This window comes from Myotis yumanensis, unplaced genomic scaffold (assembly GCF_028538775.1).
Source record: "Myotis yumanensis isolate MYYU_CA2020_CCGP unplaced genomic scaffold, mMyoYum1.0.hap1 SCAF_8, whole genome shotgun sequence".
Classification (NCBI taxonomy): domain Eukaryota; kingdom Metazoa; phylum Chordata; class Mammalia; order Chiroptera; family Vespertilionidae; genus Myotis; species Myotis yumanensis.
In genome coordinates this window covers 46,973,423-47,000,934 of record NW_027223759.1, presented here as the reverse complement: position 1 = coordinate 47,000,934, position 27,512 = coordinate 46,973,423, and the positions used below count along the sequence as shown (strand labels likewise).

The 27,512-nt window shown below is 42.1% G+C and overlaps 2 protein-coding genes and 1 pseudogene across 4 annotated transcripts in view; 2 read left to right on the top strand and 1 right to left on the bottom strand.

Annotated features, from left to right (window-relative positions):
• The window catches only part of FASTKD1 (FAST kinase domains 1), a 33,787-nt gene extending 18,828 nt beyond the window's left edge, over nucleotides 1-14,959 (bottom strand). The window contains exons 1-4 of one of the 2 annotated variants that reach the window (XM_070422800.1): nucleotides 14,887-14,959; nucleotides 11,975-12,496; nucleotides 5,724-5,792; nucleotides 3,714-3,839 (exon numbers count right to left, since the gene is read on the bottom strand). In XM_070422800.1, the coding sequence (XP_070278901.1) occupies nucleotides 3,714-3,839; nucleotides 5,724-5,792; nucleotides 11,975-12,312 (533 nt within the window). In that variant the 5' untranslated portion in view covers nucleotides 12,313-12,496; nucleotides 14,887-14,959. Of the gene's footprint in view, nucleotides 1-3,713; nucleotides 3,840-5,723; nucleotides 5,793-11,974; nucleotides 12,497-14,840 lie in introns of both variants that reach the window. The other variant, XM_070422801.1, reaches the window with a different exon arrangement.
• A 3,701-nt stretch (nucleotides 14,960-18,660) lies between these two features.
• Nucleotides 18,661-18,962, top strand: LOC139015655 (small ribosomal subunit protein eS27-like; annotated as a pseudogene).
• A 6,586-nt stretch (nucleotides 18,963-25,548) lies between these two features.
• Nucleotides 25,549-27,512, top strand: part of PPIG (peptidylprolyl isomerase G) — a 40,429-nt gene continuing 38,465 nt past the window's right edge. Inside the window, exon 1 of one of the 2 annotated variants that reach the window (XM_070422793.1) lies at nucleotides 25,549-25,647. The gene's annotated coding sequence lies outside the window, so the exon portion shown is untranslated. Of the gene's footprint in view, nucleotides 25,648-25,967; nucleotides 26,058-27,512 lie in introns of those variants that run through there. The other variant, XM_070422794.1, reaches the window with a different exon arrangement.

The following is a 27,512-nucleotide window of genomic DNA, read 5'->3' as shown; positions in this document are numbered from 1 at the left end:
GTTCCATTTGTTTATGCATGCATTGGTTGTTTCTTGTATGTGCCCTGACGGGATCAAACCTTGGTGTATCAAGATGATGCTCTAACCAACTGAGCTACCAGGCCAGGACTAAAGAAAAATTTTTTTAGTGAAATTTACTCATAAATCACTGGACCATGCCGAAACCGGTTTGGCTCAGTGGATAGAGCGTCGGCCTGCGGATTGAAAGGTCCCGGGTTCGATTCCGGTCAAGGGCATGTACCTGGGTTGCAGGCACATCCCCAGTGGGAGATGTGCAGGAGGCAGCTGGTCGATGTTTCTCTCTCATCGATGTTTCTAACTCTCTATCTCTCTCCCTTCCTTTCTGTAAAAAATCAATAAAATATATTTTAAAAATAAATAAATAAATAAATCACTGGACCAACAGCCCATGAATGCAACATTAAAAGTCTCATTTTATATTTTTGGTTGTAGAACTTTGCTTTATTAACTCTTGTCTCTGTATATCTATAATCCTATATAATAAAAGCCTAATATGCTAAGTGTCCGACCGTTCATTCGACCAATTGATCATTCGCTATGGCACGCACTGGCCACCAGGGGGCAGACGCTCCAACCGGTAGGTTAGCTTGCTGCTGGGATACGGCCGATTGGGACTGGGCGAGATGGGCCAGACATGCCCTAGAGCCCTACCGTGACCCCTCTGCGGGCGCAGGCCAGGCCGAGGGACCCCATCCATGCACGAATCCATGCACTGAGCCTCTAGTTTACTAATAAAAATCTTGGTAAAATATTTCTAATGATTTTATATATTTTAATGTTTCATGCTAGATTGATATTAATATATGAAAGACAATTCCAAACACAAAGTAGCATTTAATATTTCCTCACTCAATAAACACTTTTAAAAAACATATATAAAAAATAATAATAGTTTAAAAAACAAACACATGAATCACTCTTCTGGGCTCTTGGAAGACACCAAAATTACAAAAGTGAGGTCCCTGCTTTCAAATGACAATTCTTACATAATGAAAATCAGAAAAATACAACTACAAGAATGCATCCATAATGATGAATAAATGCAAAATGGAAAAGACACATAACAAGGACTCTGGTTGGGTAGCTCAGTTAGAGGACGTCTCAATGTGCCAAGGTTGTGGATTGGATCCCCAATTGGGACACACACAAAAATCCCTTCCTCTCTCTCTAAAAATCAATAAGCAAAACTTTTTTAAAAAAAGATATATAACAAATACCTGGGGATGATAATAGAAAACAACCTACAAAAAAAGATATAAAAATATAAATCTGAAACTATTGCAACCATTAGGATAGTGGAACTATTTACATATTTTTGTTTCCAAATTTCTTTTAATCTTTTCAAGAAAATAAATCTATTTTTAAAGACCCAGTTGTAAAATACTTTGGCTTCTCTATTCAAATGTTTAATGTTGATATTAGCATTAATTAGTAACCTAACATTGCTATTTAGTTTAACTATAAAGACCCCTGAAATTATTTTTCAAATAATATATATATTTGTAACTGCAGTTTGGAGTGAGGAAATGTCCAAATATTTCATAAATATTTCATTAGATTTTCTAAAGGGGTCTATAATAATTTTTAAAGTTAAACAAAATTTACTTTACAACAATTTTTACTGTTTGCTTTTACAAGCTACTTTCATGTGTGTAGAAAAATGACATGATGTAAAATTTACCATTTTAAACATTTTTAAGTGTACAGTTAAGTGGTATTAAGTACATTCACATTGTTGTACAATCACCACCACCATCCATCTGGAGAACATTTTCATCTTCTCAAACTAAAACTCCTTACTTATTAAATAACTAGAGGCCCGGTGCACAAAAATTTGTGCACTGGGGGGGGGCGGTCCCTCAGCCCGGCCTGTGCCCTCTCGTAGTCTGGGACCCCTCGGGAGATAATGACCTGCTGGCTTAGGCCTGCTCCCGGGTGGCAGAGGGCAGGCCCAATCCCTAGGTGCAGCCCCTGGTCAGGCTCAGAGCAGGGCTGATTGGGGAATTCGGGCGCCGCCCCCTCTCATGCACAGAGCAAGGCAGATCGGGAGGTTGCGATGCCACCCTCAGTCACGCTCAGGGTAGGGCCAATTGGGGGGTTGGGGCACCGCCCCCGTCACACTCAAGGCAGGGTCGATGGGGAGGTTGCGGTGCCACCCACTGTCACGCACAGAGCAGGGCCAATCAGGGGGTTGGGGCGCTGCCCCCTGTCACACACAGAGCAGGGCCCATCATGGGGGTTGGGGCTCCGTACCCTGTCACGCACAGAGCAGGGTCGATCAGGGGGTTGGGGAGCACCCCCCTATCAGGCACAGAGCAGGGCTGATCAGGCGGTTGGGGCGCCTTCCCCTGTCACAACAGAGCAGGGCGGATAGGAAGGTTGTGGCCCCGCCCCGTCACACACAGAGCCGCAGGGCGATCAGGAGGTTTGGGCGCTGCCCCCTGTCACGCTGATCCCAGTGCCAGGAGGCCTCGCGGCTCCGCTGATCCCGGTGCTGGGAGGCATATTACCCTTTTACTATATAGGATAGAGGCCTGGTGCATGGGTAGGGGCTGGCTGGTTTGCCCTGAAGGGTGTCCTGGATCAGGGTGGGGGTCCCCACTGGGGTGCCTGGCCAGCCTGGGTGAGGGGCTGATGGCTGTTTGCAGCTGGTCACACACCCTTCAGGGTGGGGGTCCCCACTGGGGTGCCTGGCCAGTCTGGGTGAGGGGCTGAGGGCTGTTTTCAGGCTGGTGGGTGACTGAAGCTCCCAACCACTTCTTTTTTTCTTTTTTTTTTATTCTGGGCCAAGGCCTCTGCTGCTGAAAGCAGGTATCTGGTTTGTTTCGGTTCTATAATCGTAACACTGTATCATCTCCAGCTCTGAGATCCCGGCCGGCTGAAAGCTGGTTTCTGGGGTTTTGTTTAGCTTCTATATTTGTTACAATGTTTCAAACTGCCAGCTCAGAGGCCGGCAAGGCATGCGGGGAACATTGGAGTCCTCCTTCACTGAAGCAAGCAAGCCTCTTGTTCACTTCCAGCTGCCTGGCTGCCGGCCACCATCTTGGCTGGCAGTTAATTTGCATATCGCCCTGATTAGCCAATGGGAAGGGTAGCGGCCGTACGCTAATTACCATGTTTCTCTTTTATTAGATAGGATAAATCTCCATTTCCTCTCCGCCCAACCCTTGGCAACAGTCATTCTACTTTGTTTTGCTGACTTTGACTACTCTAGGTAATTTGTCTTAAGCAGAATCATGCAGAATTTGTCCTTTTGCGTCTGGCTTATTTCACTTAGGACAACGTCTTTAGAGTTCATCGATGTTGTAGCATGTGTCAGATTACCTTCCTTTTTAAAGCTGAATAATATTCTATTGTAGATATATACCACATTTTGATTGTCCATTCTTCTGTTAAAAGACATTTGGGCTGTTTCCAAATCTTTTGGCAATTGTGACTAATACTGCCATAAACATGGGTATATGTAGTGGACTAAACTGTTAGAATATTGTTTTATACTTTAAATACTTTACCTCTAATTCCCACAACAACATTGCAAAGTAGATACATTACTATCCCTGTTTTATAAATGCGGACAATGAACTTCTCAAGAAGTTAAAGTCACATATTAGAAAGTGGCCAATCTAAGTGTGTATGCATACAAAGCCTAGAACCTTCCCACCACAACGCAAGGGCTTTCTAAATAAATTTACCTTAAGTCCTGTATGGTTTCCAAGTTCCTACTTACAATATCAGCTATTTTTCCCATTAATGGACTAAAATGTAAGTGTTGATCTGCTAGGCAAGTGGAAAATTTTGCCAGCACATTCATATCAAACCTATTGAAGAAATATACAGAAGAGATCATTAGTATTTACTTTCTCTTAAAACATATAAAAACAGTTGTAAAATAAAAAATTATAAAATATTATTATATTACTAATACATTACTACTTTTAAATGAATTTTTCTCAAATGTTATTTGTTATTTTTAAAGTAACCCATGCTGCCCGGCTGGTGTGGCTCAGTGGTTGAGCTTCGACCTATGAACCAGGAGGTCACGGTTCGATTCCTGGTCAGGACACATGTCCAGGTTGCCGACTTGGTCCTCAGTGAAGATTTGCCAAAATGAGCTTTGTTTTTCTCTCAGCTCTCTTATAAAGGAGAGTTCTCATATACTCTTGTATAATATAAATTGTATAGACTTCTCAATACTCAAGAATACCCTGAATAAATTTCACATTTTTTAGATGATTATTGATTATAACATGATAAAAATAGCTGAGTTTTGCCCTAGCCAGTTTTGCTCAGTGGATAGAGCATCGGCCTGTGGACCAAAGGGTCCCGGGTTTGATTCTGGTCAAGGACGTACCTTGGTTTCAGGATCCTCCCCAGCCTGGGACCTGGTGGAAATACATGCAGGAGGCAACCAAGTGATGTGTTCCTCTCCCATCAATGTTTCTCTCTGTCTTTCCCTCTCTCTTCCACTCTCTCTAAAAAATAAATGGAGCCCTAACCAGTTTGGCTCAGTGGATAGAGTGTTGGCCTGCGGACTAAAGGGTCCCAGGTTCGATTCTGGTCAAGTGCATGTACCTTGGTTGCGGGCACATCCCCAGTAGGGAGTGTGCAGGAAGCAGCTGACTCGATGTTTCTAACTTTCTATCTCTTTCTTTTCCTCTCTGTAAAAAAAAACCAATAAAAATATATATATTTTAAAAATTAATGGAAAAATATCCTCAGGTGAGGATTAACAAAACAAAAATAAAAGGAAGAAAATAGCTGTTTGCTATTGTAGTTTAGGAAATAAATCTGAATTGATACTGTTTGCAGCAATGGACCTGAAAGCTTCTAAATCACTGGTGAACTCTGCTCATTGTCTCTCTATAAAAAAGAGAGATAGGCAGGTACCTATAGATGCTGTTAAAGTGTTTTCCTTTCTAGTAAACTGGTGTCTTCTTTTTTCTCTTTTTACGGCTCCTGAACATCTAGGTTTTAATTAACTGCCTATCACTCAGAAAATCTACTTTCTGAAGTAGAACTCTTCCAGAAAAGAAGATTCAAAAATGCCAGTCCATGATCTAATGAACAAAATAAACTGATAAAACAGAAACATAAGCATGTACATGGAACAGACTGACAGCTGTCAGAGGAGAGGGGGGAAAGAGGGACTGGATGAAAGAAGGTGAAGGAATTAGCCAAAGAACATATATGCATAACCCATCGACAGACAACAGTGTGGTGATGGCCAGAGGGAAGGGGGGTTGAGGGGAAGCTGGATGTAGGTTGGCAAAGGGGGAGAGAAAGGGGGGGAAAATGGGGACACCTGTAATCATGTCAACAATAAAAATAAAGTTAAAAAAAATGCCAGTCCATGAGTAGCTGACTCTACCTTATTTATATTTTAAGTGTAAATGTGGAAAAGCACATTATGTTCCCTATTCTTTTTGTTTTATTGTTGACAGAAACAAATTACAGATATCTCCCATTTTATTCCTTTTGCCTTTCTCCACCCAACTCTGCCCCACCCCAGGCATTCCCCATACACAAAACCATACTATTGCTTGTGTATGTTCCTGACTCTTAATTTAAAGAGGAAACATTTGAAATACTGTTCTTTCTCCCTCAAGGAAAAATACACTCCCCATTTTTTTCCTACGAGATTTCACTGTGCTAACCCTGAAAAAGATAACCCTGACCTTAGGGGAAGAACTCAGAGTACTTGCCTTTCCAGTCTTCTCCATGCTTCTGTCACTAGTGCTTCAACTAGTGGGTCATGGGACTCAACAGCAAACCTCAATAAAAACAAGAGAAAGTAATTTTCTATAACTATGCATTTTTAAATTATTAAAAACACATGTAGTAAGAATTATAATGCAAAAGTGAACTGCAGGTTATTATACTCTTAGATAGTCAGTCCTTATTTCTGGTCTGCTTTCATTTCAGTATTCTGATTTCTTAGTACAATCTAATAAATATCTATACTTTATCTCATATCCCATTAACCTTTTATCTGCTTGTTTCAATGCACTCCACTGAACAATGAAAATGCTCAAAGATGCATTTCATGTTAAAAGTGCACATAGCCCTAGCCGGTTTTGCTCAGTGGTTAAAGCATCGGCCTGCGAACTGAAAGGTCCCAGGTTCAATTCCAGTCAAGGGCACACGCCCGGGTTGTGGGCTCAATCCCCAGTGGGGGACTTGCAGGAGGCAGCCGATCCATGATTCTCTCTCATCATGGATGTTTCTATCTCTCTCTCACTCTTCCTTCCTCTCTGAAATCAATAAAAATATATTTTTTTAAAAAACACAAATGTATTATTTAATAAATAAATAAATAAATAAATAAATAAAAGTGCACATAACCTGTATTACTTTGCTCTGATTATAAAAATGTTTCTATAAGATAAAGTTTGTAAAATAAAGAAAAATTGTAATAGGGTAATAAAAATCAATTATAACTCTGCTACTCATAAATAGCCACCATCATTTATTTGGAACATTTCTCTTCAGTTATTTTTTCTACACACATGAAATATACAGACTTCTTTAACATTTCTATATCCTGCTTTTTTCAATAAGCTAATATTATATTGTAGGCATTTGTGTAAATTATTACATAGTACTCAAAACATAATTTATTGATTTCAGAGAGGAAGGAAGAGGGAGAGAGATAGAAACATCAATGATGAAAGAGAATATTGACTCACTGCCTCTGGCACACCCCTACTGGGGATCGAGTCCACAACCAGGCATGTGCCCTTAACTGAAATCAAACCCGGGACCCTACAGTCCGCAGGCCAACGCTCTATCCACTGAGCCAAACCAGCTAGGGCAACGTAATTTTTAATGATTGTATATTATTCCATTAAGTGAATATAGTATCGTTTGGTTAAATATTCACCTATTTGAATTTTAGTTTTTCAATATTATAAACAACTAGTGGCCCAGTGCACAGATTCGTGCACATTGAAAGGAAATTAATTAGAAGAAAGATTTGTGTGGTAATTACATTACTGCAAAAAATTACATGTCAAAATAGTATATATAATATAGTATTACAAAATTAAAATACAAAATATTTTAATATTGCTATTCGCCCTTTCTCTATAATAGAAGTGTGGGAGTCAACGTTTATTTGTAAATTGCCAGTGTGTGTCATATGTACCGGCTGGTCAATCGGTCAGATGAACAGACGGTCAGTCACTTAGCCTTTTATTATATAGATAGAATTCATGCTGAGATGAATTTCCATGTACAAGAATCTTTATGTGTTTCTCAGATCACTCGTTTATGATAAATCACAGAAGCAAATTATTGGATCCAAGGGTAGTTCCCCCCCCCCCCCACGGTAGTTTTAAAGTTCATGTTATACAGCACAGATGGACCTAGAGAGTATTATACTAAGTGAAATAAGTCAGTCAGAGAAAGACAAATATCATATGATTTCACTCATATGTAGAATCTAAAGAACAAAAACAAACAACATAGAAACAGACTCATAGATACAGAGAACAGAGTGGTGGTTACCAGAGGGGAGAAGAGTTGGGGGACTGGATGAAAATATGAAGGGATTAAGAAGTACAAATTAGCCGAAACCGGTTTGGCTCAGTGGATAGAGCGTCGACCTGTGGACTGAAGGGTCCCAGGTTCGATTCCGGTCAAGGGCATGTACCTTGGTTGCGGGCACATCCTCAGTGGGGGATGTGCAGGAGGCAGCTGATCGATGTTTCTCTCTCATCGATGTTTCTAACTCTCTTCTCTCTCCCTTCCTCTCTGTAAAAAATCAATAAAATATATTTTTAAAAATTTTTAAAAAAAAGAAGTACAAATTGGTAGTTACAAAATAGTCATGGGCTCTACCAGTGTGGCTCAGTGGTTGAGCATTGACCTAAGAACCAGGAGGTCACAGTTCAATTCTGGTCAGGGCACATGCCCAGGTTTCAAGCTCAATCCCCAGTAGGATGCATGCAGGAGGCAGCTGATCAATGATTCTCTTTCATCATTGATGTTTCTGTCTCTCTTTCCCTCTCCCTTCCTCTCTGAAATCAATAAAAATATTTTTTTAATTGTTACAGGAATGTAGAGTACACATAAGGAATGTAGTTAATAGAGGAGAATCGAAGATGGCGGCATAGGTAAACACCGGAGACTGCCACCATGGACAACCACTTCAAAAATACAACTAAAAGTCGGAGGGGACATCAACCAGAACCACGGGAAGGCTGGCTGAGGAGAGTCTCTTCAACTAGAAGCAAAAACAACAGCATTCCGACGCTCAGCGGAGGCGCAGTGTGGAAAATTTAAAGGTACGGCGGTGCGGTGGTGAGGGTGCGCGCGCAAAGCGGGCTGGCGGCTGAGGGCGCGATTGTCGTTTTCAATCAGGAGCGAGTCTCAGACTCTGGGCTACAGATCCGGGCGAGTCTCTAGGGACCCAGACTCAAACGGGAGAAGCGGGACTGTCTGGCTACGGCCCCTCCGAGGTTTGCAGCGATTGCTGGGACAGAGAGGCAGAGCCCCTGGGGACGGACTGAGAGCGGCCATAGCTGCTCCCTCCCCCCGCCCTGTTGAGCCCGCCCCGCCCAAACCCTGCGCACAGCCATTTGCCAATCGCCTCAGGCAAGGGCTGGGCTAGCGCCTCCCCTGAGGACTGAAGTTTTCCCACAGCTGATTTCCACAGCCAGTCGGCCTGGTGGTCAAATCCCTCTAGTGTTAACTACAACAATTAAGGCTTGGCTAGAACAAGACTGCGCACAGAGACCACAGGGGGGTGCACCAAGAAAGCATAAAAGATGCGGAGACAAAAAAACATGACAGAAATGGAGGATATGGAGCTAAGAATCGCAATTTTGAGGGCTTGCCATAAATTTGTGCAGAACCTCACGAAAACTAATGAGACCCTCGATGCTACGATAAAGAAATTAGAAAGTAAGCATACACGGACTGAAATAAAGAATATTATACCCAATAGCAGACCAGAGGAGCACAAGAATCAAACCAAAGATTCGACAAAAAACACCCAATTGGAAAAGCAAAATGAAAAAAGAATCCGAAAGTGTGAAGATAGTGTAAGGAGCCTCTGGGACAGCTTTAAGCGGACTAATATCAGAGTCATTGGAGTGCCAGAAGATGAGAGACAGCAAGATATTGAAAACCTATTTCAAGAAATAATGGCAGAAAACTTCCCCCACCTGGAGAAAGAAATGGACTTACAGGTCCAAGAAGCGCAGAGAACCCCAAACAAAAGGAATCCAAAGAGGACCACACCAAGACACATCATCATTAAAATGCCAAGAGCAAAAGACAAAGAGAAAATCTTAAAAGCAGCAAGAGAAAGAGGCTCAATTACCTACAAGGGAATACCCATACGACTGTCAGCTGATTTCTCAACAGAAACTTTGCAGGCCAGAAGGGAATGGCAAGAAATATTCAAAGTGCTGAATACCAAGAACATACAACCAAGATTACTTTATCCAGCAAAGCTATCATTCAGAATTGAAGGTCAGATAAAGAGCTTCACAGATAAGGAAAAACTAAAGGAGTTCATCACCGCCAAACCAGTATTATATGAAATGCTGAAAGGTATCCTTTAAGAAGAGGAAGAAGAAGAAAAAGGTAAAGATACAAATTATGAACAACAAATATGCATCTATCAACAAATGAATCTAAGAATCAAGTGAATAAATAACCTGATGTACAGAATGAACTGGTGATTATAATGAATCAGGGACATAGAAAGGGAATGGACTGACTATTCTTGGGGGAATAGGGTGTGGGAGATGCGGGAAGTGACTGGACAAAAATCATGCACCTATGGATGAACTCAGTGGGTGGGGAGTGAGGGTGGAGGGTGGGGTGGGAGCTGGAAGGAGGGGAGTTATGGGGGGAAAAAAGAGGAACAAATGTAATAATCTGAACAATAAAGATTTAAAAAAATATTAAAAAAAAAAAAAAACAAGTAAAAATACCTAGCAGGAAGGCAGTAAATGTCTGTTACCATTAAAAAAAAAAAAAAAAAAAGGAATGTAGTTAATAATATTGTAATGACTATGTATGATGCCAGGCGGGCACTTGAAATATCGGGAGAATCATTTTGTAAAGTACATGATTGTCTAACCACTATCTTATACACCTGAAACTAACACAAAATAATGCAGAATGTAAACTGTAATTGAAAAATAAAATTTAAATAAAAAAATAATAAAGTTCATAACACATATTACACTACCAGCAACATATAAGAGTTCCTGTTCCAGTATAGCTTTTTTAAAATAAAAATACATTTTTTAGAAAAGAGTTCCTATTCCAGTATATCTTTACTAACAATGGATAGTTTACACATGTAATTAAACCACATATATCATATATTGTATGTATAAAAGTTTTTCTTTTTAACCAATTTCAACATCTTTATAATGTTAATAGGCTATATTATTTTATCGCCTAAAAATCAAATTTCAGGTTGAGTCACGAAGCAAAATCAAACTACATCCTGTTTAAAAATCTTGAAAACACAATTACATTACTCTTGAAATCCTTTCCTTATTAAAATACTAGAGGCCCGTTGCACGAAATTCATACACGGGTGGGGTCCCTAGACCTGGTCAGTACCAGGGCCTATCGGGGCCATCTCGCCCAGTCCCGATTGGGGCCGGGCCGGCCGGCTGCCAGACAGGGCCTGCCAGCCTGGGTGAGGGACTGGAGAAAGTTGGCTGGCGTGGGAGGTTGACTGTGGGAGCACACTGACCACCAGGGGGCAGCTCCTGCATGGAGCACCTGTCCCCTGGTGGTCAGTGCATGTCATAGTGACTGGTCGACCGGTTGTTCCAGTCATTTGGTTGTTAACAGTCGCTTAGGCTTTTAGATATATAGATGACTTGAGGGAAACATAGAAATGCAGTTTTTAGGCAAATTACCAAGCAGCATTTCTCCTTCTGTGCCTGACACACACATCAGTGTTGTGAGATGTTCAACACAATGTTTTGTGGTTAAATAAGTTTGGAAAAGGCCCGCTCAGAATTCAAATATACACTAGCATATTAATGGCTCAGAGGAGTCCTGCAATAAAGATCTGTTTAATTTTGTCTGGTTCGGCATTTTCCAAACTAACATGACCACTGAGAAAGCAAAACTGGTATTTTGCCCATCATCATCACATATTCTCTTCATGTACCTCAGAGAAAAAACTTTGCAATCTGAGAAAGACCACCAAAAACAAGGGAGAACCACTCTTTTTTATTCTTACACGTATCTCCCAAATAAGTAAAGTTTTAGACCCCTTTGCTGTATGCTGACTCCCTAATAAAAACAACTTTATCTCTGCTTTGTGCAATATCAACATCTGCAGCTACTTAAAAAGCCCTTGCAGGTTGGATAATCCTGTGAGAAAACTATTTTTCCACCACTGAGACTAACAAACAGACTAGTTATAACTTTTGTGTGCTTTTTTTACCCTTTATATAACTGCTGAATCCTTTATTTAGGGCAGGGGTCCTCAAACTACGGCCCGAGGGCCACAAATACGTTCCCATTTTGTTTTTTTACTTCAAAATAAGATATGTGCAGTGTGCATAGGAATTTGTTCATAGTTTTTTTTAAAACTATAGTCCAGCCCTCCAACGGTCTGAGGGACAGTGAACTGGCCCCTGTTTAAAAAGTTTGAGGACCCCTGATTTAGGGAGTTCAGTTCTTCTGAAGGCTTGATTTCTTTGCAAACAATGTAATTTCTTTCCTTTTTTAAATTTTTTCTCAGCTTTATTGAGGTATGATTAACAAATATTGTATATATTGAGGTTGCACATGATGCTTTGAGACGCAAATATTGTGAAATGATTACCACAATCAAAGAATATTCTCTAAATATCTTTAAAATATTAGATGATCAGAAAAACTATAAGAAAAAAATAGTTTTCAATTTTAAAGAGATGTTTAGAAAATTAAATATCATTTCTATAAAATCTAAAAATACAGTACTTACTGTTGTATCTGGTACAACACATTCACCAGGTTATCATCATTCATCAATTCCATTTTATTTGTGGTTAAATTATAAAGAGTAAGAAATTGGGGATGGTTTCTGATACATTCAACACTTTTTAACAAGCCAGTCTTCTGCTTCTGAAACTGCCAAAGTATATTAAATGCACATCCCACTTCCTCTTCTGAAATTATGGCTTGGTTTTCTTCAATAAGATCAAATAGTTGCTCTTCATTTGTACACTTATCCATCTGGCTAATTAATGGTTCACAACCGAAGGGTCGAAAACGGAACACTCTCCAAGAGAATGAACAAATAGCAGCTCTTAGGCGAAGCATATTTGTAAACAATGAGTCTGGGAAAAAAGGCGCTTTTTCATTCACATCACAAATTTTCTTGGGTAAGGAAAATCATTTACAACTAGTAGCCAGGTACAATATGCTGGTATAAAAATAACTGTTTTTCCTTCATATTTTTTGCTTCCATTATGATGACTCCAAGCCCCACTCCAATATACAGCCCCTGTAAAATAATTGGTTTAAGATGGCTATACTGATATGATTAATATCAAATTAATTCCAATATTCAAATTAAAGTAACAAGTATTTTTGCACTAACTAGAGATGCTGTTCTTAGTCTAAACTAGATAGTAGGGTTTGACCCAAAACTGAATGTCCAGAAAGCAAGGCTTCTTTCTGCATTCCACTTAAAAAATGTTTGTTAGGAAATATAGTCAATAATATTGTAATAACTTTGTACGGTAGCAGACAGGTACTAAAGTTATCACGGTGATCACTTCATAAGGTACATAAATGTCAAAACATTACGTTGTACACCTGAAAATAATATAATATTGCATGTCAACTATAACTTAAAATTATTTTTTTAATGTTTTTACATCTAACATTTAGATAGAGTTTTCAAATTTGACCATAACAGCAACAGGGTAAAAAAGTCTTAAATTCAGAACTGGTGTGTTTTTTTAAGTAAAAGAGTAGCTCAGCTGGTTGAGCGTTTTCCTGTGCACCAAAGTGTTGCTGGATTGATTCCCAGTCAGGGCACATACCTGGGTTTACGATTTGATCCCCATTCAGGGAGCATACAGAAGGCAACCAATAGATGTTTCTCTCTTACATCGATGTTTCTCTCTCCCTTCCTCTCTAAGCATGTCCTCAGGTGAAGATAAAAAAAAAAAAAGAGTAAAACTGCAATAAATAAATATATCACCTTTAAAGTTTCTACAAAGAGTAATCATTAATTCAGAGCCATAATAAAAAAAAAATTCAGAAGGCTAAGTTTCTGGTATACTTGCTTTCAGCATAATTTCTTGTTCCTTTCTCCTGGTGCCCCAAAGTAACTCAATTTATTTTTGACCTTAGATATACTAGTAAGTTTTAACCAATAAGTAAGATTATTAAAGGTCCAATCAGAAAATATGAAAAAAAAAACCACAAGTGACGTAACAAGCTATGGTGAAGCAATACATGAACTAAAGATAATTATGAAAAATAATTTGTTTTAAAAATATATTATAGGCCTTGCCGAGTAGCTCAGAACGCTGTCCTGATACTCCAAGGTTGAGGGCTCGATGCCTGGTCAGGGCTCATATAAGAAGTAACCCAAAAAAGGAGACATATGTAATACTTTCAACAATAAAGAATTTTTTTCAAAAAGAACTAACCCAATGAGTGCGTAAATAAGTGGAACAACAAGTCAGTATTTCTCTCTCTCTCTCCTTCCTTCCTTCCTTCCTTCCTCCCTTCCTGCCTTCCTTCCTTCCTTCCTTCCCTCTTTCTCTCTCTAGAATCAATTTTAAAAAAATAATTAAAACATAAATGTTTATATTTCTAGTTGAGAAACAATGGTTTTAAAGCTGGGACTAAAATCACATCATCTAATACTTCTGCAACATTCTAAAAAGGACTTTCAAAATCTATTATGCCATTAAATTTTCTGGACCTGCCAGGTAGATATTGTCGTTTGCATTTTACAGATAAGAAAAGCTAGGTTGAAAAAGATTTAAAAACTACTCTAGTACTAGTGAAGCTGGGGCAATCATACCCATTATTTCGACTCTTTCAACTTGAACACCTCATTACACTAACAACCCAACACTAAACGTACGCTCAGCCTCCTCTCTATGACTGTGCCAAGCCCACAAGAAAAAAACGGTAAGACCAAGTATTGGCGACTGTGTGGCAATCAGAACAGCAACCTGACCCAAGGCCACCTGGGTCACACACAACACAGAAAACCCTGCACAAAGCAAAGTTACCTTCAAGATTCTCCCATCTCTCCACCATTGACAGTGCAAGCAACTCAAATTATTAGAATACCCGTGTCAAGTCTCCAGCTCTGCCCCAAGAAGTAACCTTGGGGAAGGCATTTAACCAAAGGAGGGACCTTGGGGCTATAGATCAGAGACAGGTACCATCTGCGAACTGGTTTAGTTTATTCCCAGTCCGTTTAGTACAGATGGTTCAGTACAGGGTAAGTGGCGATACCCTTCGAAAGTGACGGGCACCCTCCGCGCCCCGCACACAGCAGCGGGGAACGAATAAACGTGGTCTCTCGGCTCGGCCGGCATGGGCTCAGCCCCTGCCCTGGATCTTGGCGCTCTAGAAATATCCAATCACCTAGAAGGCCTCGGCTTCTCAGGTGAACCCTGTGCCCCGGGGCTGAAAACATGCTGGTGGGAAAAGAAAATCCACCGCAGCGACCTGACCCTGACTTGCCCGCAAATACTTCCTCCAACGCCCTGCAACTTTTTAGAGGATCCACGCGAAAGCTGGTAACGATAGGTCAGAAGTAAAGGCTATTCCTGATCCCCAACAATAGACACAATGGGCTCAGTGGTGTTGCTCACCCTTCCCTCATAGCACAGTTGTTAGTCTTTACTCGAGAGACATCACCTTTCCTCTGGTGCTGTGCGTCCCCAAACCGGAAAAAAAAAATGCCGGTGAGCACAGCGTGCAAGGCGGAATGCAAGCACTACATGCCCCAGAGGACGTCGCGGCAAAGTCGGGCGAATAGACGTCGCTTACGGGTTTGGAGGAATTATGGGCATTGTAGTTCCTCTTTGAGAGAGCCGCTGGGCCCCGCATCCCAGAGTTGTTTAAGTGTTGCAGGTCGTTTATGTCAGTGTTTCTCAGCTATCTGAGGTTTTGTCTCAGTCATGGAAGACTGGCATTTTTATACTATACAATAAAAATTAATATTTAGAAAAATAAAATTTGAAAACATAAACATGAAAAAAAGACACGTGTGGAATTTTGTTTCTTACTACAGTATAGGGATGAAACTGAGCACGACCTATGACAATACCCTTCAATCAAAGACCACCAGGAATACACCTAAAATTAAACAAATTTGACTGATTGTAATGAAGCAGAACACACCGCAGGGGATGTTAAATTAAGGTGTTAAGAGGAACTTATAGTTTTTATTTAGCCTTGTGTTAAATGATTTGGGGGAGATTTAAGAGGGGCTTTTTTTCTACATTGGATGCTATGAGGAAGCAAGGGTAAATGTATTAGTAGGTTTTTTATTGTGTTTTGTGTTTTTTAATCCTCACCAGAGAACATTTTTCCCACTGATTTTTAGAAAGAGAGAGAGAGAGAGAGAGAGAGAGTGTGTGTGTGTGTGTGTGTGTGTGTGTGGAGGGGGATGGGGGGGAGGCGGGGAGAGAGAGATATCAGTATGAGAGAGATACATAGATTGGTTGCCTCCCACACTCTTCCCCACAGGCCAGGAATTAAGCCTGCAACTCAGATACATGCCTTTGGCTAGGAATCAAACCTGAGACCCTTCAGTGCTCCAGCTGATGCTCTATGCCTGACCCACATGGGCCAGGGCAATTATTATTAGGTATTTTAGTAAACTTGTTCTAGAAGGCAGGAGAAAATATTTGCAAATATTGTATCTGATTAAGGGATTAATAGCCAGAATATTTAAAGAACTCTTACAACTCGATGATAAAAATATTTTTTTAAAAAATATGTTTTATTGATTTTTTACAGAGAGGAAGGGAGAGAGATAGAGAGCTAGAAACATCGATGAGTGAGAAACATCGATCAGCTGCCTCCTGCACATCTCCCACTGGGGATGCGCCCGCAACCCAGGCACATGCCCTTGACCCGAATCGAACCCGGGACCCCTCAGTCCGCAGGCCGACGCTCTATCCACTGAGCCAAACCGGTCCCAGCAAAAAAAAAAAAATATTTTTTAATGTGCAAGGAACTTGAGTAGACATTTCTCCATGACCATAAGGACATGAAAAAATGCTCAACATCAATAATCATTAGGGAAATTCAAATCAAAATTAAAATGAGATATTGTGGCAAGATGTAAGAAGCTTGGGAAATTCTTTGACAAGTGGAATAAAGAAATATCCATTAACTTTAATTGGACCTCTTCCTCCCCAACCCCCCAACCCCCAGGCACTCATCCCCACACACACAATGAACCAGACAGGGAGCAGAATCTGTCTCCAAGACAGCTGAGTCCAATCCGAAGATGAGGGATGAAATGGTCTCATATACCGTTTTTTTTTTCTTCTGAAATTTGCATAACACTGCGTTACTCATAAAGAGTTTCCACTGTGGTTGTCTCATTTAATCCCTACACAGGAACCAAGGTTCAAAGAGGTCGGTCTTTGCAGAAAGAACAGTAACAGATGCCACAGGTCTGGAAAACGGCCACACGACAGGAGCCCAGGGATGTGGGCCGGGGAAGCATGGCTGACATGGAGCTGTGCCGATGGTCTAGCAGCGTGACTGTGTCCTGCAGGCCTGTTCTTTGTCCAGGTAAGCGAAGGGAGCACATCGTGACAGGCCTCCTGAGGAATGGCAATACCACTGGAGAAATGGCTGGAAACCACATGATATAAATATGTCTTTTGCCTAACCGGTTTGGCTCAGTGGATAGAGCGTCGGCCTGCGGACTGAAGGGTCCCAGGTTCGATTTTGGTCAAGGGCATGTACCTGGGTTGCGGGCACATCCCCGGTGAGGGGTGTGCAGGAGGCAGCTGATCGATGTTTCTCTCTCATCGATGTTTCTAACTCTCTATCTCTCTCCCTTCCTCTCTGTAAAAAATCAATAAAATATATTTTTAAAAATAAATAAATAAATAAAATAAATATGTCTTTTATTTGCATATTCTGATTGTTTTTAAATGGAAAGTGAAGAAAGGCCTCAAAACCCGAGGCTATGCTGCCCTGTTTGGACTTAGTCCCTCTGGGTCCCTGGCAGCTTCTGCTTTGTCTGTAGGTGTTGGGGCCTTTGATCCTGTGACAGTATCACTTGAGAGTCTTGCTAAGGTTGGAGAAGCCAATGCCAACACAGGTCATGAGCACTTTATCCCCACCCTTGCGTTCTTCGCCACACAGCTTGGTTTCAATTTTAAACATAATCTGGAAAAAGCTCTTCAAATGCCTTAAAAATTCTATCACACACAGTGAGCAAAGTTCAAGTCCGGTGCTGATCCACATCCTCTCCACAGCCCCAAGCACAGGCCCCACCAGGCTCCGCCTCTTCCCTTTCCTTCTCTTCCAAGCACCATTCTGTAGATCCACACTTCCTGGTTGTGGGCTCAATCTCCAGTGTGGGGTGCATAGGAGGCAGCCAATCAATGATTCTCATCATTAATGTTTCTTTCTCTCTCCCTTTCGCTTTGAAATCAATAAATATATATTAAAATAATAGTAATAATAATCCTACGTTTTAAAAAGGCATGCAAAATAAGTCAAGGGCTAACTAAAGTCATTCCTTGGAAATCCCTGTTCTGATTATTTTTAAATTATTTTATTTTGTTTTAAATCTGATATTAAAAGTGACCTTAAGTTATAGTAAGAGAGCTGGAGACTAAACATAGTTCAAAACACTAGCAACATCACAGCAAAATCTCGTGTCTGCTCACAGTGTAGAATGGTCACATATTAGTATTGATTTCAGAGAGGAAGGGAGATAGATAGAATGATGAGATAGAATCATTGGTTGGCTGCCTCCTGCACGCCCCCTACTGGGAGGGATCTAGCCCACAACCCAGGTATGTGCCCTTGGCTGAAATTGAACCTGGGACACTCTTAGTCCGAAGGCCGACACTCTACTCTCTGAGCCAAACCGGCTAGGGTGCAAACAACTACCTTTTAATGGGATATGTGGTCCAGACTGTTAAATGTTCCACCAAAATACCTTTACTTTTTTCTTTCAGGACACACACCAATATTACATTTCCCACTTTGTAATTGAGTTTGGCCATGTTCTCATTGATAGAATTAGAGCCAAAGTGCATGTGCTACTTCCTGTTACTACTTCTTTCTGTTCCTGCCAGCTGAAACCCAAGCCAACACACCCTAATGCAATGTCAAGGCTCTGAGCATGTTGGAATAACACCATGGAAGAAAGTGAAGTCCCGGATGACTATATGGAATAAAACTGTGCTCTGACTTGGCCTACCCACCTCAGATCTACTGTGTAAGAGAGAAATAAATCCTTTGTTCTTTAAGCCACAGTATTGTTGGAGATAACACTTCCTTGTACTTGCAACAACTCCCTTCTTAGAACAATAAATCCATGTCAAATCCATTTGGGAAACTTTGGGATTTCACAGACCAGTGAAATGTCAACATATTTGGGACCAAAAATAGTATGCCACTTTCTGGCGATGACGCCCTCCCCACGACAATATGCCTCTCACTAAGGATCTCCTCCATCCCTCTCCAGAAGAGGAGAAGAGGAAACACAAGAAGTGGTGCCTGGTGCAGAGCCCCAATTCCTATTTCATGGATGTAAAATGCCCAGGATGCTATAAAATCACCACATCTTTAGCCATGCACAAACGGTAGTTTTGTGTGTTGGTTGCTCCACGGTTCTCTGTCAGCCAACAGGAGGAAAAGCAAGGCTTACAGAAGGATGCTCCTTCAGAAGGAAGCAGCACTAAAAGCACCTCAAATCAAGATGAGTGGGAAACCATCCCAATAAACACATTTTGGATTTTAAAAAAAGTATGCCAATTTTTCATTTGTCCAAATAAGGACATCTAGAGAAAGAAAACAATTACCAGCCCTAGCTGCTCTGGGTCAATGGACAGAGCGTTGGCCTGCGGACTGAAGGGTCCCAGGTTCGATTTCGGCCAAGGGCACATGCCTGGGTTGCGGGCTCGATCCCCAGTAGGGGACGTGCAGGAGGCAGCCAATCAATGATTCTCTCTCATCATTGATATTGCTATCTCCCTCTCCCTACCTGTCTAAAATCAATAAAATATATTTTAATAAAAGAAAACAATTACCACATTTCATAACCATCATTTCATACAAATATATTTTAACACTAAGAAAATGTGTCAATTTTAAAAAACAAACAATTTTTCCTAAGAAAAAGAGCAGTGAAAATTTTGTCATGGCTCAGCACCAGCTTCTAAATGCTGCTTCTAAACATCTTTCAAGAATCTTCTAGCCCAGGCTAGTGTGGGTCAATGGTAGAGCATTGGCCCTTGGACCAAAGTGTTGCAGGTTTGATTCCTGGTCAAGGGCACATATCTGGGTTGCAGGTTTGATCCCTGGCCTGGTCCAAGCAAGTAACTAATCAATGTGTCTTTCTCACATTGATGTTTCTCTCTCTTACTCCTTCCCCCTCCCACTCTCTCTAAAAATCAATGGAAAAAATATCCTTGGATGAGAATTAACCAAATAAATAAATAAATAAAAACAAAATCTTTAAAAAAAAGAATCTTCTGCCGTAATCGGTTTGGCTTAGTGGATAGAGCATTGGCCTGCGGACTAAAAGGTCCCAGGTTCAATTCCGGTCAAGGGCATGTACCTTGGTTGCAGGCACATCCCTAGTGGGAGGTGTGCAAGAGGCAGCTGATCGATGTTTCTCTCTTATCAATGTTTCTGACTATCCCTCTCCCTTCCTCTCTGTAAAAAATCAATAAAATATATTTAAAAAAAGAATCTTCTAAAATCTCACCATTTGTAATATATATAATCTCTCTATATAAAACCCTATTATGCAAATAGACTGAACAGTGGAACAACTGAATAACAAACAACCGATCACTATGATGTATGCTGACCACCAAGGGGCACGCGCGGAACATGGCAGGCATTGGCAGCAGACGGCAGAGCATGGAACATGCGGGCATTGGCTGTGGCAGGATGGTGGAGCAGGTGAGCAGGGGCGCCAAACCAAGGCAGGGCACCAGTCACTGTCATTGGGGTGAGCCTCTAGTGGTTACTGAAAATTCTTTGCTCCCGTGCGTCATGGTCCCGGTCCTGCTGAGTGCTTGCACCTGCTGCTGGAGCTGGCCCTGCTTGCACCTGCTATCAGTGCTGGAGCTGTGGCTCACACCCGCTGCCGGCGCCCAGCACCGGTCCCGATCACTCAGTGCGGACAGCGGGTGTGAGTGGGGCTGGCGCCATCAGTGTGTGGGAGCGGCAGCGTTGGAAGCAGGGCTACCTGCAGACAGGGTAGGGGCCAGGTGGGGGCGTGGAGGATGGGCCAAGACCAGCCCCTGTGCCCACTGCAGCCTTGAGGCCCACAGTGCCTTTCAAGGTGCACAAATTCGTGCACTGGGCCCCTAGTATCTAATAAGCACTGTGTGAGCTAAAAGTAATTAATGCATTTCCTCCCATCATCTAAATTCTTCCAGCTGGGCTAATAATTAAATTAACAGAGACAGATAAACAGGAGAAAATAAAATTTTAATACATACACAAGGGAAATTCACATGAGCATGAAATTCCAATGAGGCAGCATTGGATATATATGACATTTTGAGCAAAGGAAATAGGGTCTTAGGATTTCAGAAGTGAGAACTGGGTGATTTACAGGCAGTTGAGGAAAAGCAAAACACACATAGCAGAAAAATCCTTGCTAGGCAATTAAGAAGCATCAGGACACAGGGGTTATCTACCTAACAGGCCTCTGCCTGAAGCCCCATCTACCATACATAATTCAAATTAAGCTATTTAGGCTAATGCAATATCCTTCCTGAAGCAGATTTTTCTTGAGCAGGAAAGAGGGGGAGGGTCAAAGGTTCTTTCTGAGTCTTTTGTTTCTTAATTACCAGCTTAAAATCAACATCCCAAAAGGCGGATTCAGGGCGGTAAAACTTAGGTTCCCTTCAGTTGGTGGAAAATGTGGGCAGGCAGTGACAAGCTGATAGATACTCCTGGCCTGTGGTTTGAATGTCTCTGATGATGCCATCAGGTGCTCAGGTAAACTTTGCTTGGCTTACATAGCATCAGTCACTGAGATTGTTTAAGCATGAGCTGTTGTGATGATGTCTGAAGTTTGCATCATGTCTTCCAGCTGTGGACTGCAATTGTAAGTTTCAGAAAAAATACAGTTTTAGTTCTCAATAATTCCAAGTCTAAGGATGGGAGAAAACTGAAACCATTAGGTCAGAGAAGCGCTTTTCAATCTTTTTCATCTCATGGCACACATAAACTACTTACTAAAATTCTGTGGCACACCAAAATTATATTATATATTTTGCTAATCTGAGAGAAAAAAAGGTATACTTTTGATTTACTGACATTGGATGGCTATTGTTGTGTTGCCTGTTATCATTTTTTTATTTAACAATCTAAGGGAAAAGAGGTCAGTGCTCCTGACTAAATAGTCAGATATTGCATTTTTTAAAAATTCTTTCGGCACACTGATTGAAAATTGCTGGTTCAGAGGGTTGTAGTCAAATATCTAAGAAAACAAGAAAAATTCATGACCCAGTTCAGTTTACAGGTGAAAAATAACACTTTAGCCCTAACCAGTTTGGCTCAGTGGATAGAGCGTGGGCCTGAGGACTGAAGGGTCCCAGGTTCGATTCCGGTCAAGGGCATGTACCTTGGTTGCGGGCACATCCCCAGTAGGGAGTGTGCAGGAGGCAGCTGATTGATGTTTCTCTCTCATTGATGTTTCTAACTCTCTATCCCTCTCCCCTCCTCTCTGTAAAAAATCAATAAAAATATATTTTAAAAATAAATAAAAATAAAACTTTAAACACAATTAACTAAACTAGAATCTAATGTCCACAACAGTGTATTATAGATTCTATTGAAAGACAATTTTTCTTTCTAAAATCACCCTCATTTTTCTCAATGATAGCCAAATTAAGACTAATTTACTGCATAAGTCTAGTTTCAACGAATTTGGCCTGATTATTTGTATAACTTCAACAGGTATAGCAATTGGTCATATAAACTCTTTTAAATTTGCTTTGCTAGAATTTTCATTACTGTATAAATTCCCCATGAGCATGTATTAAAAATTTGATTTTCTCCTATTAATCTGTCTCCATTAATTTGATTATTAGCCCAGTTTGAAGAATCTAGAAGGTGGGAGGAAAAGTATCATTTTTTTTAGCTCCCACAGTACTTATTAATATTTTACTATTAAATAATTATAAGACAATTCATATTATGGATTAAAAAGGGGTCACATACTAATCCTGACAAGCTCAGAGGAGGCCTGCATGGTGGGCCTTACAAACTCAGAGACTAAAAGTAACCACATAAGATGATCTGAACATAAAAATCTCTAACTGAAAGGGTTAAGCAGTAGTCACACCTAGGCCTGTAGCTTCCTTAACAAAGGCCTATCTTTACCTGAGTCTGTCTATTGTCTTTTTGCATCTAAGATAACATACCTTTGAAATGTCAGAGTACTCTCCTTTTCCAGACCCCTCAAGGAACACCCACCAGCAGAAAACCAGGACACAGACTCCCTCATTGTTATCTTGTTCCCCAAATACCAACTCCTTGTGCTATAAATGCTCATTATTAACCATCCTGTACCCACCGATGTAAAAGAAGTATCTCTCCATTTTATTTTCTATCCAATCCCAGAGATTTCCCCATTTTGCTTTCTCCCACCTTCTTAATCTCCCACCAAGAGAGATTAAACCTTCTTACCTCACCTCCTTTGATTCTAATATATAAAATAAGCTGCAAAATTGACATTCTCTAGAGCATATTCTCAATTTGGTGAGATTTTGCTCCCCAGCAGTTGTCAGTTTGGCTCAAATGAACTCATAAAAATTCTCTAGGTGTAGATGTTTCTTACATTGACAATATATGTGTATTTTTCTTGGAAGATGGTATATATAGAACAAGATTAGTAATGTTACCTTTGTATACTTCAACATGCTAATTATGGTATGACTAGTGGTCCGGTGCATGAAAATTCGTGTACTCAGGGAGTGGGGGTGTCCCTTAGCCTGGCCTATGACCTCTCACAGTCCGGGATCCCTTGTGAGATGTCCGACTGACAGCTTAAGCCAAGTCTGGCCTCCCTCTGCAGGTGACCGGTGGGCCAATCAAGGGACAGTATGGGCTGGCCCCACCCCCCACTGTCCTGCTGCCTCCTCCGATGGCCTCTTCCAGTGGCCTCCCTCTGTGGGAGGCGACTGGTGGGCCCATCGAGGGACCCTGCCGGCCGGCAAGCAGCTGGCCCTGTCCCCCCTCCCCCAATCGCCCCTCCGCCACCACTGGTTGCCGCTCCCCGATCGCTGTCCCCTCCCTCTGCCTGCTGGCACCTGCCTTGGCTGGTCTGGTGCCGTCTGCTCACTGGCCCAGCCCCCCATTGACAGGTCATTCCACTGTTCAGTCTATTTGCATATTAGGCTTTTATATATTATATAGGAGGATCTGTAACATTTCTTCAAAAATGTCTCTGACTGAATGGATGAAAAAGAGGAAGAATACACCAATTTAAGGCCAATGTCATTTACACATTACCTCTACAAGTAAGTAGAAGTCTAAGAAACTAATCTGTATGTCATACCTAATTAAAAATATATTCTGATGAAAGCTAAATAAACAAAAATCAAACAAACCAATACTCAAGAAAACCCATCTTAATAATGCTTAATATAAATTAGATTTTTTTTCTTTTCTTTTCTTTTCCTTTTTTTTTTTTTTTTTTTGGTGCCCTTGGCCAGAATCGAACCTGGGACCCTTCAGTCCGCAGGCTGACGCTCTATCCACTAAGCCAAGCCAGCTAGGGCATAAATCAGATTTTTTAAGGTCTTGCAGAATTGCCCTCCTCACTGCAAAGTGTAAATCATGCAACCACTTAACTGTCCAAAGATGAGTACGCTGTTGCTCCCTTGCAATAAAGGCAATCAATGGCTTAAGGAATTGTCCTGTTTTACAAGACCCTTACATGTACCACATGTCTAACTATTGTTGATAATTAGTTCACAGGCCGTAAATAAGTGGAAAATTTAAATCATAACTTAAGTTCTTTTATTTTTTATAACTTACATTCTTTTTACATAATAATAAAACCTAAGTTCCCTTAGCTAGTTCCTTTAAAACTTGCCCACATCCCCACAAGGATTGCCCCAGCACCCTTCCCCCCAAATAGCAGTGGGCATTTATTTCTAACATAATCTAGGGATTCTTACTTCTTAAAATAATAACAGTATATGTCCTGTTTCCCCTACAGAGCACTGTATTTGGAGTCAAAGACTAGCTTTGATATTTAGAAACTGTGTTTAAGAGGAGCCACTTAATCTCCCTGTGCCTAAATTTCTTTATCTGCAAAACAATAACAACCTATACCATGGGGTATTGTGAAAATATAAAAAACGAGCATCAATGACTTTGTAATTTTCCTTTTTCCTCAAATAGCACTTTTTTTCTTTGTTACAAAAAAATTGTGTCATAGCATTAACTAGAAGCTGAACTGGAAGCTTCGTTTTTAAAAAATCCTCACCTATGTTTTTATTGCTTTTTATTTTTTTTTTAAAATATATTTTATTGATTTTTTATAGAGAGGAAGGGAGAGGGATAGAAAGTTAGAAACATCAATCAGCTGCTTCCTGCACACACGCCACTGGGTATGTGCCCGCAACCAAGGTACATGCCCTTGACCGGTATCGAACCTGGGACCCTTCAGTCCTCAGGCTGACGTTCTATCCACTGAGCCAAACCGGTTAGGGCTGTTTTTTATTTTTTAAAATATACTTTCATTGATTCAAAGACGAAGAGATAGAAACATCAATGATGAGAGAGAGTCATTGATCCATGGGCTGCCTCCTGCAAGCCCACAACCGGGGACCCTTCAGTCCGGAGTCACCCGCTCCCTCCACTGAGCCAAAGCAGCTAGGGCTTTATTTCTTTTTAGAGAGAGAAACATGGATGTGAGAGATAAACAGAACATCCATGGGTTGCGCCCCAACTGGGGAGCCAACCCACAACTTAGGTATGTGCCCTGGCCTGGAATAGAATCCGCTACCTTTTTGGTGTAGGGACAAGGCCCCAAGACACCCAGACTGGCTCGGAACTTCCTCAAGGGAGGGCTTTCTTCTCAATAAAAACGACAAATAAGTGTTTTCTAAGTGAAGCACTTCATCTCGCGAACTATTTGGCATTCTTACATGTAGTTACAAACGGTCCCAATCAACGAAACTACCTATAAACTAGGTAGTTAACCAGCACCAACACCCTAGAACGCCTGGCAGGGCCGGGGTGACCCAATCCAGGGAGCACCAGGAACTAAGGTCGACCGACCCGTGACGTACTTCCGGCGCGACGCGTCCCCTCCACACTGCGACGGGGTGGTGGGGGAGGGAGGCGGGTAGTGGGCTTTAGCGCCTTTTCTGGCGGCGGTAGATTTGAAGCGCTCCGCAGGACCGGGCCCGGCAGGAGGAGACCGTGCGGGTGCAGGTGAGCGGCCTGAAGCCCGCGTTGTTTCGGCGGCGTCCTGCGCAGCAGCAGCCCCGGGGTACGCGAGCGGGAAGGGCCGGAGACGAGGGGCGGAGCCGGCGCCACAGGCCCTGCCGACTCAACCGTCTTCCCCTTGAGGCTTCGGGGCTGCCAGGTTCCAGAGGGGACCCCCGTTGGCCGTGGCGCCGGCTCTGCCGAGGCCGGCTCAGGAGCGGGCTTCCCGCCGCGTCACCCGGGCCCGGGCCGCGGCCCTCCCCCTGCCGGCCTCCGCCCTCTCCGTCGCGGCGCACGCCTCCCTCCCTGACGCATTCTGCCGCACAGGCTGTAATATGGCGGCAGCGGCGGCGGCCTGAACTCTGGGGAGCCGCGCTGGGTTTTGATGCTTCCGCGTCGTGAGACTGAACGCTCAGGTGGGGGAGGCAGGCGGATTGGCGGGGTCGGGGGAGGTGTCGCCTGACTTCCTGTCAGGTTAGGGGTGGAGAGGAGCGGGCGAGGGGCCGGGATCCCGGGGGAAGGCTCGGCTGAAGACGAGCTTGCCTCCTGCGACCTTTTTTCCACCTCCCGGAGGCGGCGTCTGCCGGGGCCAGGTAAGTGGCCCGGGCCGCCTCGTTCGGCTTCCTCCGAACACGGGGACGCGGGCTCGGCCCCTCGCGGCCCGGCGCGTCTCCAGGTTCTTCCACGGCCGCGCGCGGCGCAGGCCTCTCGGGAGCGGGGACGGCTCGCGGGGGAAGAGGACGGCCCCTGGGCTCCGTCTGCCTTCGCGGGCCAGTGTGTGTCGTCGGCTCCTCGGAAAGGAGCGACATCGAGGTCTGCGGGAGCGGAGTGTTCCCCGGCGTTCGGAAAATGTGATAAAAGCACCATTTTGTGCAATGTCTTCTCATAACAGTACTTTCTGTGCAGGACCTAGTTTTTGCAAAAAAAAAAAAAAGATCACAAATACTTCCAAGGAATAATTAAATGTTTTTGGAAAATTTGGGAGTACGTTAACTTTCATTAGCTAGAACCAGAGAGGGGGAGCCTGTGCGTGTGTGTGTATGTATTTTCATTTGGCAAAGAATGGCCAGTAATTTACCGGTTCGGAAGGATGATGGTGTGTTGTGTGAGTGTGTGAACATTTTTGGAAATTGTGCCATAAAATCCAGAAAAGGCACAGATATCTATAATAGCCCCTTCTCTGATTAATATTTGTTATGTATCAGAAAATTTACCCATTTTAGCACCCCCCCCCTTTATATTATTTTAACCATTTGAGATGGGATTATTTTTATAACAAGTTTTAAAGAGTTCACTTTACATTTTTTAATGTTTTCTTTATGATTCAGTATCATTGGTGCCCTGGGATCGTAAGGGTCTTGTTTTGTAGGATTCCGTGCTTTTTTTGAATTGTGTTTGCTTTTTACGTTTTTTTTCGGGGGGGGGGGGTTGGTGGTTGCAGGCTGCTGTCAGGGTCGGCCTTCCTCTGTTGTCAGGAGGGTTCGAGTTTGCAAACTTCTTAGGTTAGAAAATACTGATTTGTTTTTGGCTCAACCATTTTATTTTTTATTTTATTTTAGAGAGAAAGGAAGGGAGAGACAGAAACATTAGTTTGTTGTTCCTCTTGTTCATTGGTTGATTCTTGTATGTGCCCTGACGGGGAAGAGAAGCCACTACCTTGGCCATCCTGAGGACACTCAACCAACTGAGCTTTCCGGCCAGGGCTGGCTCAGCCATCTTTCTGAACCTCAGTTTCTTCATCTGTAAACGATATTTTTTATTTTAGACTATCATGAAACTGGGCTTCAGAAATAAATATTTAGGTTTGTTAAAATTCTATGTAAAATTGGCTTTGAGTAAGAACTCGGTAGTTCTTGTACCAGTGAAGTGAA